At 38.3% G+C, this 18,183-nt stretch overlaps 1 protein-coding gene across 25 annotated transcripts in view; it reads right to left on the bottom strand.

The window, feature by feature from the left end:
- The window catches only part of UNC80 (unc-80 homolog, NALCN channel complex subunit), a 230,607-nt gene that overhangs the window by 84,379 nt on the left and 128,045 nt on the right, over positions 1-18,183 (bottom strand). For all 25 annotated transcript variants that reach the window (XR_012421433.1, XR_012421434.1, XR_012421435.1 and 22 more), the window contains 3 exons: positions 11,688-11,888; positions 3,398-3,505; positions 2,106-2,244 (listed from right to left, as the gene is read on the bottom strand). Coding sequence is in view for 20 of the 25 variants with exons in the window: in XM_005574149.4 (XP_005574206.3) it covers positions 2,106-2,244; positions 3,398-3,505; positions 11,688-11,888 (448 nt within the window). In the remaining 5 variants the exon portion in view is untranslated. The remainder of the gene's footprint in view (positions 1-2,105; positions 2,245-3,397; positions 3,506-11,687; positions 11,889-18,183) is intronic.

Below are 18,183 nucleotides of genomic sequence, written 5' to 3'. Positions count from 1 at the left end.
GCTTCCACAGCTTGAGATTATTTGAGTTGTGTACTTTTCTCATCACTTTTTCTAGCTGGGCTTCTTCCTTTGGTCCTCTAGATGTGGAGAAGACCAGTGGCTTAGTGGTTATTCCTCATCTCTTTCTTCTCTACTGACCCTCTCCCAGAGAGCCCATCTACTCTCATTATTTCAGCTGTCATGTATATCAACTTGTTCCCCAAGTTTACCTCTAACTTTGGCCTTCCTCTTTAGTTTCAGTGTCATGTCACCAACCATATATTACCAACTCTCCTTCATCTAAAAATTACTATTTCTTTTTGAAAAAATTTTAAAAATTTATTTTACAAATATGTACATAATATTTGTACACATAGAGTACATGTGGTAATTTCATTATAAGCATAGATTGTAATGATCAAGTCAGATTATTTAAAATATCCACCACCTCGAGTACTTACTGTTTCCATGTGTTGGAAACATTTCAAGTCCTGTCTTCTAGCTATTTTGAAATATACAATACTTTGTTGTTAATGATAGTCACACTACTGATAGTCACACTACTATGCTTTTGAACATTAGGACTTATTCCTAACTGTACATTTGTACCCATTAGCCAGCTTCTCTTCATCCTTCCTCTACAACAAAACACTATTTTTAAAACCAAAGTATTCCACATATTGCTGCAGTATCAAACTTAGTAACAATTCACACTCTGTATACAAGATTGCTCTATGGCTCAGAAGCCACGACTGGTTTTTCACAATTCAATGCAAGGTCCACAGTCATAAGCCTGATATTCAAAGCCGGTTACAAGCTAAGTCCTACTCACCTTTCTAATATTATGCACTCGTGACCCCTCTACAAAAGCCATGCTAGTCTTCAGTCACCTCAGGCTTCCCAAAAAGCCCAGTGCACTTCCACATTCACCCAGTTTTGCACCCACCATTTTCCCCGCCTGGCTAACTTCTAGGTGTTCTTTAAAGGCCAGTCCATTTGTTTATATTTAAGTTTCCATGACTATCACACATTTGGGAAGTGTGCCATTCCCTGAACTCCCATAGTGCTCTCTGAGAAGCAAAAACCTAAGCTTTAATGTGAACAAAGATATTTTACCAAGATATTTATTGCAGTGTGGTATAAAAGAGCAAAAGGCTGGACTCCACCTAAATTTTCATCAATAGGTCTTGGTTAAATAAATTATGATATGTCTATTCATTCAGTGGAATATTTTGTAGCCATTAAAAAGAGGTAAAACTATAAACTGACATTTAAAAGCAGTCTGCTAGACATAAATGAAAAAATTCAAAGTGCACTTACAGCATGTCCCATTTGCATGAAAAACAAAACATGCAATATATAACTTACATACATACATACATATATGTGTGTGAGTGTGTGTGTGTATATATATATCTACACATAGTTTACCCTAGAAGGATTCCTGAGAAACTTAAAAACTGTTGCCTCTGCGGAAAGGAATGGCGGGGGGAGGGGGAAGGGGGCTGGGGAATGTGGAGAGCGGAGCGGGTCACAGGAGAGAGGGCAATACTTTTAACTTCATACAATTTTGTATTACTTGAATTTTTATCACGTGTATTTTGAAATTAAAATAACCACATACAAATTTAGGGATCTGTACAAAAAGTGGAAAAGTGAAGAATACACATTTTGCCTCTAGCTATGTGGCCTTGGACAAATCACTTAAATGTTAACACATTTGCTTCGATACCACCTTTTGGACATAGAACATTACTCACATAAGATTTGATAAAGTTAATTATGGTGGTGCATGTTAAATCTAGGAGAGGACACAAAAAATAATTCTGTCTCTTGTGAAATATAGTGAAAGTGCAGGATCTGGGGAAAATCATTCTCTATCATTTGGTAACACCCTGAGAGAGACATATGCTTTGGTGCAGACCATATGGTGAAATTGGAAGGCAGCACACAAATCCTGGGTCTACCTTCCTATAACACACAGCTCTAGAGTCTACAGTTATAGCAATTGCCATTAACTTGACCTAGGAGCAAAAATAGAATGAAAGCCCCTCTCTCTTATTTAAACACTTGGATCAGTAATGGCAGTGGTAGCAGGCGCAGGGTTCCAGGGGGTCTTTATTTACCTGCTGCCCCTGCCATGTGTTCATCCATGCTGAGCAGGAGCTCCCAGGCAGCTGGCTGGATGTCTCCATACATCTCCTCTGTCAGAACTGGTGCTGCCTTGATTAACAGAGATAAGGGAGCAGGCGACAAGCTCATCACCTGGGAAAAGATGGAAATCATGTTTTAAAATTTTTTAAGACAGTGAATACTACACTTCTCCTGAAACTTAAAAGCCACTTCCCCTCTCTCTGATTGCCTAAAGTGACCTTAAAATACTTTCTAAAATGGGAGCATATTTAGTTGACAGCGCATATGATAAGCTTTATACCTTATTAACTGAAGCATAATTAGAAAAAAACCCACTAATTTTATGATGTTTTCACCACAAAATTGCTTTGCAACCATCAAGGAGTAAACCATAGATTGAGTACAACCCCACGAGAAAAGAAAGAACCCAGGAAATACATCTTTGTGTTAAAAGTCTTGATAGATTTTTAAAGGCTCCTATTTTCATTCCTAATAGTAGATTTCCACTGAAAACTATAAGCAGCCTGTAACTCATGAAAAAGCCCATTTGAAAAGTTACCTGAGCCAGTGTGAACATGCATGACATTTCCCTTCGAAATACATAATACATTGTGGTTATTGCCCCAGATTAACCCACAAAATCCTATTTAATCCATTATTTCTGACAATTTAGGTGACAAATGTAGGTTCCAGACAAGTCATCATCATTTCACATTCCAGAAAAATATGAACAGTTTTTTTTGGGGGGGAGATAATGATTTAGAGTTTAGGTTGTAATAATAACATAACAATGTGTCAAGCACTGGATAAGTAGGTACATGTACCATTTTCTTTAATCCATGCAATAATTCCTTGGGACTCGTCTAGTGTTGTAACCCCCATTTTATAAATAAGGTGACTGAGACCAAGAGAAATCAAATAACTTGCCCAAGGTCCCAGAGCCAGAGCAGCAGACATGGGATGTGAACCCAGACTGTTTCATTCCAAAACCCATAAGTGTAGCTGTTACACACACGTGGGAAGTTAGCTCTCCTGCAGTGAGGACAGTGGGGAGAGCTGTGGTTTGAACCAAAGTTCCCAAGCCTTGCCTGTGGAAGCTGGTTATCTAGCAAGAAAAGATTTTTTTTCTTGCACACTTGGTGGCACTCTTGCTCACCAACTGAAGGGGCTTTATGCCAACACTGTACCAACTGACGCTGTATGTCCCAAACATTAGTAAATAGGTTGTCTGGAGTTCCCTCCCTGTTAAAAGTTCCATGAATCCTTCTGATCCAGGTGCCAATACCTGAAGTCTGATGTACTTCAGCATTCCGGAATCTTTTTTTCCTTCCAGATTGGCATCTGAAACTCTCTTCTTTAGAGAAGGTGTCCTCAGGCATGACTTATCTGAGCACTGAAAAGAACAGGGATATGTAAAGAAGAGTGGTGTGTTTTCTAAAAACCCAACAGTGCTGTATGTCCCCGCAGTTCTCCAGGCAACCATCTTCTAGTGGAAGGGATAATTAAAGACCTTTTGGTGGGTCTACATTTTCTAAAATTTATAAAAGTAGTTTATTTATAAAAGCAGTTAATTTTATAATAAAAAAATAGCTTAGAGATATTGAGTAATGAAGTCCTCTTTGACCTTTGAGAAAACTGGGATCCGGAGAGGTGGAGAACTTGACTGAACTGCAAAGCTAGTTATTAGCAGAAAAGGGAAAAGACAAGGATCTCCCCATTTCCATTTCAAGGCTAATTATATTTCATCAAGAAAAACACAAATCTTTTAAAATATTAAGTGAGATAAAATCCACTCTATCCAATAGTCCCTTCACAGGGTTGGATGCTACAAGTTGAACAACTTGGTCATAAAAGAGAAAAAATATTTCACAGAGAAGTGTTAGGAAGTTAAAGGTCAAATACAGGACTCGTCAAGGAAGTATGAGTTCATAGTATCCATTATCAAGGACCTAGCTGTGCAGGTAAAATGATTTCTTTTCAAAAACCATACTCTTCTGTAAGAGGCAACAGCTCTTCTTAGAAATTGTCTCCTCAACCAGGTGATTCACCTACATAAGAACAGATAAGACAATTTCTTCCTCTAACTCCTTCAATGCCAAGAGATGGACTGAACAGTGCAGCTGGGAGAAGGATTGAACCTAACGAAGGCAGGCTTATTTATCCAGAGTCCTGATTCTTCTATTTTTGCACTCCAGGCTGTGCAAAGAGGGAATGGTTCTCCTCACATGGAATAAATGCTCATTTGTTTTTCCAGAGGCATGTCAATGAAACACTTTCTCCCTCTAGCCAAGGGAAAAAAAAATGAACTTCTTAAGAATTTTTGAACAGAGCTTCATAGTGTTATGGATAAAGATATTTTAAAAGAAAAGGCAAATCTAAAAGTGCATGGATATTCCAAGAAAGTCTTTCAAAACTCTGACAAAAAGACCCAAGAAAATGCATCTATTATGTGACAAGTATAGAATCAACTTTTAAAATGAACCTACTTGAAAACAAGTGCATCAGAGCTCTTGCTGTGCTTTCTAAAGGAAAAATCAAGGAGGTGCAGACGTGGGAACACATATTATTTGGAGAGATAACTATTGCTTTGCTTTTTTACCCTGTGTATGTGAAAGCAATATATAGCATAAACAGTATGCCCATTTTATATAGTTTGAAAACTGTTCTAAAATCATATATAGGAATAGTTTTCCATACTAATGTACAGGTGTATCTGACCCTTGCAAAACAGTCAAGATACTAAAAACTGGCATCTCTCTGTTTTATTCTTTATATTTATAAAATAATAAATGTACATTGGAGCATATCTGGAAAAGAAAGAAAAATTATGAAGAAAACAAAAGTCTCAGTAATTCCTGATGTGGTTTAGCTATGTCCCCACCCAAATCTCATCAGTTCCCATAATCCCCATGTGTCATGGGAGAAATCCGGTGGGAAGTAATTGGATCATGGGGGTGGTTCCTCCCCTACTGTTTTTGTGATAATGAGTGTGTCTCATGAAAGTTGATGATATTTTGTTTTGTTTTTGTTTTTGTTTGTTTGTTTTTGAGATGGAGTCTTGCTTTGTCACCCAGGCTGGAGTGCAGTGGCATGATCTCGGCTCACTGCAACCTCTGCCTCCCAAGTTCAAGCAATTCTCCTGCCTCAGCCTCCCGAGTAGCTGGGACTCTAGGCACCACCATCACACCTGGCTAATTTTTGTATTTTTAGAGATGGGGTTTCACCATATTGGCCTGGCTGGTCTCGAACTCCTGACCTTGTGATCCGCCAGCCTCAGCCTCCCAAAGTGCTGGGATTACAGGTGTGAGCCACCATGCCCATCTGAGCTGATGATTTTATAAGCTTCTGGCATTTCCCCTGCTTGCACTCATTCTCTCTCCTGCTGCCCTGTGAAGGGCTGCCTTCCACCATGATTGTAAGTTTCCAGAGGCCTTCCCAGCCATGAAGAACTGTGAGTCAATTAAGCCTCTTTCCATTATAAATTACCCAGTCTAGGGTATTTCTTCATAGCAGCATGAGAACAGACTAATACAATCCACAACCCAATGATAGCCATTATTAGTTTCCTTTCAGCCTTTTCCCCCATGCATCTTAGCACAACTGTGATGATGCTATGTGTGGCACATAATTTTAAATGATTCATTTTACTATGATTTTTTAATGAGTATTTTTTCATTACAATTTTTTAAAAATATAATTCTTAAAATTTTCAAATATTTTACCACTTTCTCTTTTGGTTGGACATTTTGTCTCCAGGAATTCTTTTGAACAATTACTTCTTGATTAAATTACAGGAATTTTAACCAGGCAGATACAGGAAAATACTCAGCGCGCGCGCACACACACACACACACACACACACAAAGATGAGCATTTATATTTGTCCCCGATACTCTGTGCTTCTGCCTACCAGGAACAGAAAGTATAAGTCAAGCTCTTCAAATATTTAATATCCTACCATGTTGTCTTAGGAAGCATGGTGTGTTCTGGTGGCCTCATGATACTTAGGGTGCTTGTTTTAGTGGAAAAGGAAGGAAGCAGGAAGGGCTTTCACATCAAGGTGATAAGCTGGTAACTCTTTTTTAATGACTTGATTAGAAGATAGATATCACAGAGATGGGGGTACATGTGTGATGGGTACTTGGGTACACTCTTGTAAAGGTCTTAAAGTCCCTCTACTGGTGTGACTCCTAACTCAGACTACTGGAAGGAGTAGGAGACTAGTTCCAAAGGCATCTACTAGTGGTCCTTTGAAAAGTTAGAGATTTCACTGGACTATAAGATGCACCTAGTGGTTGAAATGACATATCAAGCAGGGATCTGTAGAGAAACTCAAGACTAGCAATCCAAGACCAAAGGACAGAATAGAGATAGATTCTGGAAACAATAGTGACAAATTCTGTCCTTTGGTCTTGGGTTGCTAGTCTTGAGTTTCTCTACAGTTCCCTGCTTGATTTGTAATTTCAACCACTATGTGCATCTTGCAGTTCAGTGAAATCTCAAACTCTTCAAAGGACCACTAGTAGATGCCTCTATTAGCAATAAATAGAGATTAGTGATAAATTCTGTCCTTTGGTATTAATAAATTAGTGATGAATTCCTCTACTCAGTCATTGTTGAGGTGGTTCTACCGGAGGGAGCTGTGTTCAGTGGGAAGCAGTTATGCAGCCTCATGATCTATCAGGGATACTTGGGAATCCTTGCTATGGGATAGTGTAAAACTTGGACCAATGCCATTTTTTCCTATGTATCTGTCTTAGAAAAATCCATCCTAGTTGACTCTGTGTCTCCTCTCTGCATCCTGACCACTTTTGATTAGATTACCAATGCAAAACCAATTTTTTGACTGGCTAAGGATTTATCACTTGTGGTGTTTGGCCTAAAAGAGGAGGAGATGGCCCCCTCAAATTCCTGTCCTAGGGAATTAAGAGGAACAGAGTTTGAATCATTTAGTGATGGTTGCTGTGCAGAAAAATAATGATGCCATCTTGAAATTTTCAGTCTACATCAAAGACGAATACAGCAACAGGAGCAGCCAGGGGACAGAATGTTAGTGCAGATGGAGACAATGCAGAAAGAAGCTGAGATGAAAGACTATGTTCATCCTGAAATGGACAGCAGCTTTGGTTCTCATTGCCCTGAGGCTTAGCTGATTCTTTTTCTGTTCCTAGTTTCATGATATTCTACTGTATCCTTTGAAGAATCTCCCTAATTGTTTGAACAAGTTCAATCTTTTGTTCTTTACAACAAGACTACTGACTAGAGAGGAATAATAATGGTTTTAAATAAAATTTTGCCTATTCATTGAATAATTCAAGAACATTTTTTGATTTAACCATATGCCAGGAACTAGACTAACTTCTGGAGTAGGTACCTGCACTCCTAGAGAAGTGTAGGAAAGACAGATGACAAACACGTAAACAAATGAAAAGTCAAGATAAACAGAAAAGGAAATGCATGCACGAAGGAGGACTCAGTGTGGAAATAACAAAGTATTTATATTTTTCTTCTTTTTTTAAATTCTAAAATAATTGTAACACTATAACAAGGTGTTTAAAATTTGGGGAAATTGAAGTCAGCCTACTGGGCTCTCTGAGAAAGGAATTTCCTCATGTTTCTGGGAAGAAGGTTATGCCAACAGAAATGCAATATTTCCCAAAAGGTAACCTAGACTCTTTGTGCCTCATACACCTTTAACACATGAATTATGTAAGTTATGGTGGACAGTCATCCTGGTCCATGAAATTAAGACCCAGGGCCTGGTCCTGGCCTTACAATAATGTTGTTCATAGATAGCTTTAGGAAAAATGTTGGTTCTGCAGGAAGTCAGTTGACCTCTTGACATTGGCACTGGAGTTTGCTTTATGGAATTTACCCACACTGTGTCCTTTATTTTTGTGAGCATGTATCACAATTTGTTCCCCCCTCCTTTTTGGTTGAAAGGCGAAAAATTTAATCTGCTCCTTTTTTAAATGAGCAAGCATTAATTAAACATTTACTCTACTTATAACATAGCTTTGGACAAAGTACAGACATAGAGGAAAAATCTCAGAATTCTTTGGTAAAGGTGATATATACATGTAGAATGACAGTTTGTTTTTAAAAAACCCTCAAGTTTGGAAGTACACTAAAATAGACTAACAGATTGTACAGTGAGTCCCTGAGCATTGAAATGTAGATTAGCAAATCGATCAGAATTAGATGGGTTACAAAATGTACTAGCTGCCACAAATATACTCTGCCATAAAAAACTAATTAAAAAGAAAACAGGAATGAAATACCAATTGCTCATAAGACACGATTCTAATCAGAACACTGCTTTTACTCTTGCTTTATTGCCTACTCTGTTTTCATTTATCATCTGGGAATGTGGGCATTGTTCATTTATCTGGCAGATTCACAACAGGCAAATGAAAAGTGCCATGACAGAAAGCAAAGAGCTTGTGGAGGAGGCTAGCATTTTCGAAATAAAATGTTTATCACAGAGGAGTCAATTCATCTTTTCAGCTCTCTACCTGAATGACTAATTTCAAAGTGTTAAAGTTAGAAGCCACTTATTCATGCCTTACTTTTCCTTTTCTTTTCAGAAATGTAAGCAATAGCAGAAAGTTGGTAAGCCTTTTCTACTGCTTCAGGCCAGTGGCCTGGTTGAGGCAGAGTGGAGGGCACTCATGAAACACCCTAGGACTATAGCTCTACTCACTCACTTAATATTAATGACTGCTCTATTATTATATAAGTGAGTACTCTTTATCATGCAGGATACAAAATGTGAAAGACTTCCTCAGTTCTCAAAAAGCTTATTAAGTGGAAGAACATGCCACTGCTCACAGGATAAAATGAAAGCCTTCCCACGATCCCACAAGGTCTGGTCTCGAGCTGCCTGTGCAGCTTCATCATGCACCACAGTCCTCTGTGCTCCAGTCATGGCCCTTCATACTCACCTCTTCCCTCTGGTTGGAAACTCTGTATCCAGTTAACATCTATGCATCCTTTAGTCAAAGCTCACCTGTCACTTTATTGGAAAGGCTTTTATTTTTCCCTACAAGACCAAAGCCTCATTCATAAGCTCTCTCAGCATGGTGAAGCTCTCCATTATTTCACTTATTGCAGATGCCATTTTACATCAATTTGGGAAGTTTATTTGATCAATGTCTATCTTGGACTAGATTATGTGCAGTATATGAGGGTACAAACTGTATTTTTTTTTTTTTTTTTTTGCCCATTATTGTACCCAGTGCAAAGTATGGGCTCAGTATGATCTACACGTTCTTTACAAGTTCGTTGAATAGATGAATGGCTGGCTGGCTGGCTGGCTGGATGGATGGATGGATGGATGATTTAAATAATGAGAAAACATGAGTAAAATACCATTATAATTTAGTTGAAGAAGGAAATAAGGAAAATAACATTAAGTGTCCATCTGCAGTAGGCCCTGTGCTTAACACTTGAAGAATCAAAAAAGGTTTCATGGAGGAGATGGCATTTGAGTTGGATCTTAAAGAATGTTTGGGTTGGGCTATGTTAGATTAGAGGCCCAGTTCCAGCAAAAAACACAGCAGTAAGAAATTCTGAAGTGTTTATGGAGAACAATGATCAATAATTTAGGCTCATATATTTTTGAAACTTTCAACGTATATGGTTTTAACCTAAAGCTAAGGGAGTTTTTATAGTAACAAAGAATTTACATAAATAAAAATAGATTTTCTTTAAATGCAGTGCCATTTACATTTGAAATATATATATGATTTATATACGTATACATGTATGCACACACAAACATATTTACTTCTTTTCTTTTTATGTCATTATTTAGCAGTTTATTTGTACCCCACACTGGTCTACTCTCCACCTTCATTCCCCTCAGAATTTGTATTATTTGAATAACATGAAATGCAAGAGAGTCTAGTTTAAAAAGCCCTGATTCTGATGTTTCATATTTCTAAGGTTAAAGTCTAGCTAAATACATTATAGATATAAACTGTGAATAATCCCAACTTTCTGAGCCCCTACAGTTGAAAAACCTGTAAAATAGGGATAAAATAACTCTTGCGATGGTTTTTAAGAATCAAAAGGCACTTGCCAATGAAATGTACTTACTTTATACCCTCACACATACATTTAGAAAAAATACTAAAAGATCATACTCCATAGGATGAACTTGCACACTTACGAGGTATATCAGATATGTAATTTTAAAAGAGTATTTTGTATTATTAAAAATTTCTTCAATGAACATGTATTGCTTTCATAATAAAAAAGTTGTAATTAAAAAAATCCCTTAGTGAGTGCTAAGGTATAAAAAACTGCTACACAACTCAACTGTGGATTTTTGTTGTTATTGCTCATATTCTCTCATTGTTTGATGTATATATTATTGCTTACCCCCTCCCCAGTCCAAACCTGGTTTGTAAATTCCTTAGAAAGATTTTCTGCTTCTAGGTTTTATTTTTTCTTAACAGAATATCTAGCCTAATATTGTGCCAACAGAGGGCACATAATAAATGCCTGCTGAAATGAATAGGTGTTATATAAAAATCTCTTTGCAAAACCGCTTGGGAAAAGCAGCTGCAGGGGCGGCCACAACATTCAGTCAGGCATCTTGGCTGTGATGCCTGTTCAGGGGCAGGTGGAAAATTCAGGCCTTCCCTGGCAGGAGCACAGCAGCCCTGGTCACTGTCTTCGTCTCCTGCCAGCTCAGCTGCTCAGGGTAGTTTTCAGAAAAGGGCAGCTGAATACTTGAAAAATGTAATAGTTTCTTGAAGGAATCTCCTTTAGTCTGATTTGACCTAGATGACTCTTTTACTTGGCTGGGAATAGTGGGCCCGTTTACGCATATTTTTTAGTACATAGTTGTGTTAGTTTCCTGTTGCTGCTGTAACAAGTGACCACAATCTTCACAGCTTAAAATGACACAAATTTATTATCTTACAATTCTGGAGGTCAGAAGTCTAAAACAGATTGGCAGGGCTGTGATTGCTTCTGAAGGCTCTAGGAGATAATCCATTTCCTTGTCTTCTCTAGCTTCTAGAGGCTGCCAGCAATCCTTGGCTCATGGCCCTGCATCGCACTGACCTCTGCTTTTCTCACAACATTTCCTTCTCTGCCTCTGACCCTCCTGACTCCTTTTTCCACTTATAAGGACCCTTATGATGACACCGAGAACAGCTGGATAATTAGGACACGCTGCCCATTGTAAAATTTTCAGTCACATCTGCAAAATCTCTTCTGCCATGTGAAGATATTCACAATTTCCAGAGATTAGGATGTGAGTATCTTTGTGGGAGAGGCATTATTCTGCCTACCACAATAACTTATTCATCATCATCATCATCCCTATGCATTCATATTTATTTACAGAGTAAGGCAAAACCTGAGGAAAGATTCCATGTTTACTCATGGACAAAAAGACAAAACATTTGTCTTTCTTGTACATCTCTTCTGCTTTTGTTTAGATGCACACAGGCCTGATTGTTACAATTGCATTTGCTTGAAAATTCTTATTTCCAGAGAAGAAATTGTTAGGACATCATGTTCCCTAGTATTGGAATATCACTCAGTGGTCGTTTACTTACTTCTTTCTGTTTCTTGCCCCGGAGAGCCACATTGCTGATGTTGCTGCTTTCCCTCAGAGAGTCCACACTGTCTCCATAGAGTAGCTTAATGGCTCTGACCAGTCGGGCACAGGAGCGGCTGTGGTGCAGGTAGCAGTGGGGATGGCAGTAGTCAACGTGAGTGCAGATGAAACTCTGCTGATTGCACAGCAAGATCATCACCTGGAATACAAGCATTCCTGAGACTCAGCCAGGCAACCTGGGTACAGACAAACTGAACATATCTATGGGGTGGAAGCTGGGAAGTCAGAATGTCAGCTTCCCTGGATGTGTCTTGAAATCGCAATGATCCAATAATTCCCAAAGGAGAACAAAAGTTCTTTATCCCTTTAGCCTTTTGTTCTCCCTCCATTCCTACTTGATAGAAGGATCTCTTTGAAACATTAAAAGGTTAATAGGTCTTCAAAAAATTAAAACAATTATTGTGGAGCGTATGGTTTCCAAATATTCTCAAATGGAGATTCTGAACTTAAAACTAATTTTTTTTCCAGTTCTTATGTTGGGAAAGGAACCAGACGGAAAGGCACAGACTGGTGAGAAATTCTGTCCCAGAGGATCTGGCTAGCCTTTGACAGCTGTGGGACACCTTTAATGCCAGCCCACCCATGTGGGACTTAAAAACATTTCCACTTCTTCTCCTCTGGCCAATAATATTCAACTAGAACTTGAACCTTACTGTACAGTCTCATTTCCACTCTCTGCAAAGTGCTCTTTTTCCTCTGGCTTTTAGAACATTCTAGCTCTTCTCTTGTAGCTAAATCCAAATCAAATCCTCACATCTCCTATAATTCTCCCATTAAAATTACAGAAAGGAATTCAGTTGATTTAAAAGATATGGGTTATTTTAAGATAAAGAATAAAGGCCCTTGCATTTGGAACTTCTTAAGGAGCTTTTCTTAAAAGGCAATAGCATACACAGAGCCACAAGGTCAGTAATAGTGTGCACAGTATCTTCTGAATGCTTCCATCCTTCATGAATCTATAATAGTTCCCACCTTGACAACTAACCGGTGAGGGACTGTGTGCCATATTGAACACAAAGAGAGCACAAAACAAGACGATGTGGGCAAGGCCAATACGTTGATTACAGGCACGTGAGAGATCCTAAAGCAGAGGACCTAGCTAAGCTGTGCCAGAATTCCTGACCCATAAAAACTATAAGATAATAAATGTGTATTGTTTTAAGCCACTAAGTTTGTGGTAATTTGTATGCAGTACTAGAAAATTAATACATTCCCCCTCTAATCATGTATATTTCCTGCAGGAAGTCCACACTGCACACAATTTCCTACAGGAAGTCCACACTGTCCACACACACATATATATGTTATATAATATATATATTATACACACACACACCCCACACACACAAAGTCAGCTCTCCATATCCATGGTTTCTGTATCCGTGGATTCAACCAACTGCAGATCAAAAATATGCCAAAATATCTCCCCCAAAATTGTGTTTTTACTAAATATGCACAGACATTTTTGGGAATCATTAACAATACAGTATAATAACTACTTATATGGAATTTACATTGTATTAGGTATTGTAAGTAATCTGGAGATGATTTGGAGTATGTGGGAGGATGTACATAGTTTATATGCAAATACTATACCATTTTATATCAGGGGCTTGCTCATCTGTATATCCTGGTATTCATGGGAGGCCCTGGAACCAATTCCCATGGATATCAAGGGATGACTATACACACACACACACACACACACATACACACATGTATACAGGCATACCTTGGAGATATTGCAAGTTCAGTTCCAGACCACCACAATAAAGCAAATGTTGCACTTGAGTGAGTCATACAACTTTTTCTATTTCCCAGTGCATATAAAAATCATGTCTACACTATACTATAGTCTATTAGGTGTGCAATAGCATCATGTCTAAAAAACCAATGTACATACCTTAATTAAAAATTCTTTATTGCTAAAATATGCTAACAATCACTTGAGCCATTGGCAAGTTGTAATTTTTTTTTTTTTTTTGCTGGTGGAGGGTCTTGATATTGAGAGCTGCTGACTGATGAGAGAGAGAAGTGGTTGCTGAAGGTTGGGGTGGTTGTGGCAATTTCTTAAATTAGACAGCGAAGAAGTTTGGCCCATTAATTGACTGTTCTTTTCATGAAAGGTTTTTCTCTAGCACGTGATACTGTTTGATAGCATGTTACTCACAGTAGAAATTCTTTCAAAATTGCAATCAACCCTCTACAACCCTGCTGCTGCCTTATCAACTTAATTTATGTAATATTCTAAATTCTCTGTTGTCACTGCAATAACGTTCATAACATCTTTACCAGGAGTAGATTCCATCTCAAGAAATTACTTTCTTTGCTCATCCATAGAGGTACTTCCTCACCCATTCAGATTTTATCATGAGATTACAGCAATTTAGTCACATCTTCAGGCTCTACTTCTAATTCTAGTTCTCTTGCTAGTTCCACCTTATCTGCAGTTACTTCCTCCACTGAAGTCTTGAATTTCTCAAAGTCATCCATTAAGGTTGGCATCAACTACTTCCAAACTCCTGTTAATGTTGATATTTGATCTCCTCTTGTGAATCACAAATGTTCTTAATGACATCCAGAATGGTTAGTTATTTCCAGAAGCTTTCAATTTACTTTGCCAAGATCCATCACAGGAATCCCTATCACTATCTGTGGCAGCTATACCCCTGAAAAATGTACTTTTTTTTTTTTTGAGACAGAGTCTCACTCTGTTGCCCAGGTTGGAGTGCAGTGGCACGATCTCAGCTTAGTGCAAGCTCCGCCTCCTGGGTTCACGCCATTCTCCTGCCTCAGCCTGTGGAGTAGCTGGAACTACAGGCACCCGCCACCACGCCTGGCTCTTTTTTTTTTTTTTTTTGTATTTTTAGTAGAGACAGGGTTTCACCGTGTTAGCCAGGATGGTCTTATCTCCTGACCTTGTGACCCACCTGTCTCAGCCTCCCCAAGTGCTGGGATTACCAGCGTGAACCACCGCACTCGGCCACAAAATGTACTTCTTAAATCATAAGACTTGAAAGTCAAAATTACTCCCTGATCTGTGGGCTGCAGAACGGATGCTGCGTTAGCAGGCATGAAAACAACATTAATCTTCCTGCACACTTCCATCAGAGCTCTTGAGTGACCAACTACATTGTCAATAAGCAGTAATCCTTTGAAAGAAATCTTTTTTTTTTTTCCTGAACAGTAGATCTCAACAGTGGACTTCACATGCTCAGGAAACCATGCTGTGAAACAGATGGGCTGTCATCCAGGCTTTATTTTTCCATTTATAGAGCTCAGGAAGAGTAAATTTAGCATAATTCTTAAGGGCTCTAGAATTTTAGAATGGCAAATGAGCACTGACTGAAACTTCAAGCTGCCAGATGCATTAACCCCTAACAAGAGAATCAGCCTGTTAAGTTTCGCAGCCAGGTATTGACTTCTCTCTAGCTATGAAAGTCCCAGATGGCATTTTTTTTCCAACAAAAGGCTCTTCTACATTAAATATCATTTTATAGTATAGCCACCTTCATCAATGATCCCGGTTAGATCTTCTGCATAACTTGCTGCAACTTCTACATCAGTACTTGCTGCTTCACCTTGCACTTTTATGTTATGGAGGTGGCTTCTTTCTTTCAACCTCATGAAGCAACCTCTGTTAACTTCAGACTTTTCTTCTACAGCTTCTTCACCTTTCTCAGCCCTCACAGAACTGAAAAGAGTTAAAACTTTTCTCTGAATTTAGTCCAGACCACTAAAGCTTTCTCCATATCAGCAATTACACTGTTTCACTTTCTTATTGTTCATGTGTTCACCAGAGTAGCACTTTTGATTTCCTTCAAGAACTTTTCCTTTGAAATCATAACTTGGCTGTTTGGTACAAGAGGCCCACCTTTGAGTGGATCTTGGTTTTCAACATGCCTTCCTCACTAAGCTTAATAATTTCTAGTATTTGATTTAAAGTGAGAGACATACAACTCTTCCTTCACTTGAACACTTAGAGGGCGTTGTAAGGTTATCAATCGGCCTAATTTCAATACTGCTGTGTCTCAGGGAATAGGAAGACCCTAGAAGAGGGAGAGAGACAAGAAGCAGCTGGTCCATGGAGCAATGAGAACACACATTTACTGATTAAGTTCAACATCAATATGGGTGTAGTTCATGGTGTCCAAAAACTGACAATAATATCATCAAGGATCACTGATCACAGATCACCATAAAATTGATAATCATGAAAAAGCCTGAAATATTGTGAGAACTACCAAAACGTGCCACAGAGACACAAAGTGGGCACATGCTCTTAGAAAAACAGCACCAACAGACTTGCTCAATGCAGGGTTGCCACAAACCTACAGTCTGTAAAAAATGCGATATCTACAAAGCACAGTAGAGTGAAGTACAATAAAATGAGGCATACCTGTATACACACAGACATGATACATAAATATACATATTTGAATGCATAAGACAGTGAGGCAGTCAGGATGAAGGGTATGATGTGGAGAGAAAGGATATTCGCTGAGGTGAGGACAATGTGAAGACACACCACATTTCTCCTTGAGGCATTTGCTACATCTTAGGCACAAGTGGCCAAGAAGCTAGGCAGAGCCTTAGGCAATCTCACGGGGGCTAGGAGGTAAAAATTAGAATTTAGAATTACCAAAGAAGGGAGAAACTGAATAGTCTAGATCCTGTAGAGAAATGAGGTCCAAATAAGTCAGACTGACACTGGGTTACAGTTTTCCCTTCTAGGCATTGACTGATTGAGCAGCTAAGAAGAGAAGCAAAGACCAGGTGACAAACAGAGTACAGACTTTGGCAATTTCATTGTGATGGGGAAACAAAAATTGTAGTTCCTGACTCATCAAGAATGAGAGGCCCTGTGACATACCCCAGACTCTCACTGGGAGTCTTGGACATCTTCATATAAAAAGATGTGCGTAGGGGGTGGGGAAGGACAGGCTAGAAATAGTCCAAGTCCAGCTAGTGTAGTCTCTGACTGGACTGAAGTGATCTGCTTCTTTGTTGTCTGCCAGAGGACAGGGTGAATCCTCTCTGGAAAGAGAAAACATCAACTAGAGCTTTGGTGCTTTTTTTAAATTAATAAACTTTATGTTTTAGAGCAGTTTTGGCTTCACATCAGAATTGAGCAGAAAGTACAGAGAGTTCCCACATATACACTGTCCGCATACATGACAACCTCTCCTACTATCAACATTTTGCTTTACAGTGGTACATCTATTAGAATGAACTTATATTGACACAGCATTACCACCCAAAGTCAACAGTTTACATTAGGGTCCATGCTTTGCTTTGTACATTCTATGAATTTTAACAAAAGTATAATGACATGTATCTGCCACTGCACCTCTATAATTTTTTTTATACACCATGTTTAGTCAATATAATTACAAGGCATTTTAGGAGCAGGACCAAGAAGAGTAAAGAAAATAGATTCATATATTGAACTTATTAGCTATGGACCTGATCAAAATGTCTGCAGTCCCATGTTTCTTGTGGCACTGTTCACAATAACTAATATTTGGAAGCAACCTAAATGTCCATCAGCAGATGAATGAACAAAGAAAATGTGGTATATATACACAATGGAGTACTACTCAGCCATAAAAAAGAATGAGATCCTGTCATTTCCAACAACATGGATAGAACTGGAGATCATTACGTTAAGTCAAATAAGCCAGGCACAGAAAGACAAACATCACATGTTCTCACTTATTTGTGGGATCTAAAAATCAAAACAATCGAACTCATGGACACAGAGAGTAAAAGGATGGTTACCAGAGGCAGGCAAGGGTAATAGAGGGTTGAGGGAGAGGTGGGGAAAGTTAATGAGTACAAAAAATAGAATGAGTAAGACTTACTATTTGATAGCACAATAGGATGACTATAGTCAATAATAACTGTACATTTCAAAATAACTAAAAGAATGTAATTGGATTGCCTGTAACAAAAAGGATAAATGCTTGAGGAGATGGATACCCCATTCTTCTTGATGTGATTATTTCACATTACATGCCTGTATCAAACACCTCATGTAGCCCACAAATATACACACCTACTATGTACCCACAAAAATTAAAAATAAATTTTTTTAAAAAAAATCTGTGATCAATTACGAATACATCACAATGGAAATTTTAAAATATTTTAACTGAATGATAATGAACATATATCAAGCCTTGTATGATGCAGCTAAAACTGTTTCTAGATAATATTTATAGCTTTAAATTCATATGTTAGTAAAGTGGTTGCAAATCAATTATCTGAGTATCTGTGTCAAGAAGTTAAGGAAAAAAAAAACAAATTAAACTCAAAGAAAAGTAGAAGAAAGTAATAAAGATACCAGAAAATATTAGTAAAACAAAAATTCAACATTCTAAAAATGACAAAATGAAAATCTGGTTCTGGTTCTTTTAAAAGACAAAATAGAC

This window comes from Macaca fascicularis, chromosome 12 (assembly GCF_037993035.2).
Source record: "Macaca fascicularis isolate 582-1 chromosome 12, T2T-MFA8v1.1".
NCBI lineage: Eukaryota > Metazoa > Chordata > Mammalia > Primates > Cercopithecidae > Macaca > Macaca fascicularis.
The sequence above is the reverse complement of the archived record's forward strand: the minus strand, read 5'-3'. Positions and strand labels throughout refer to the sequence as shown.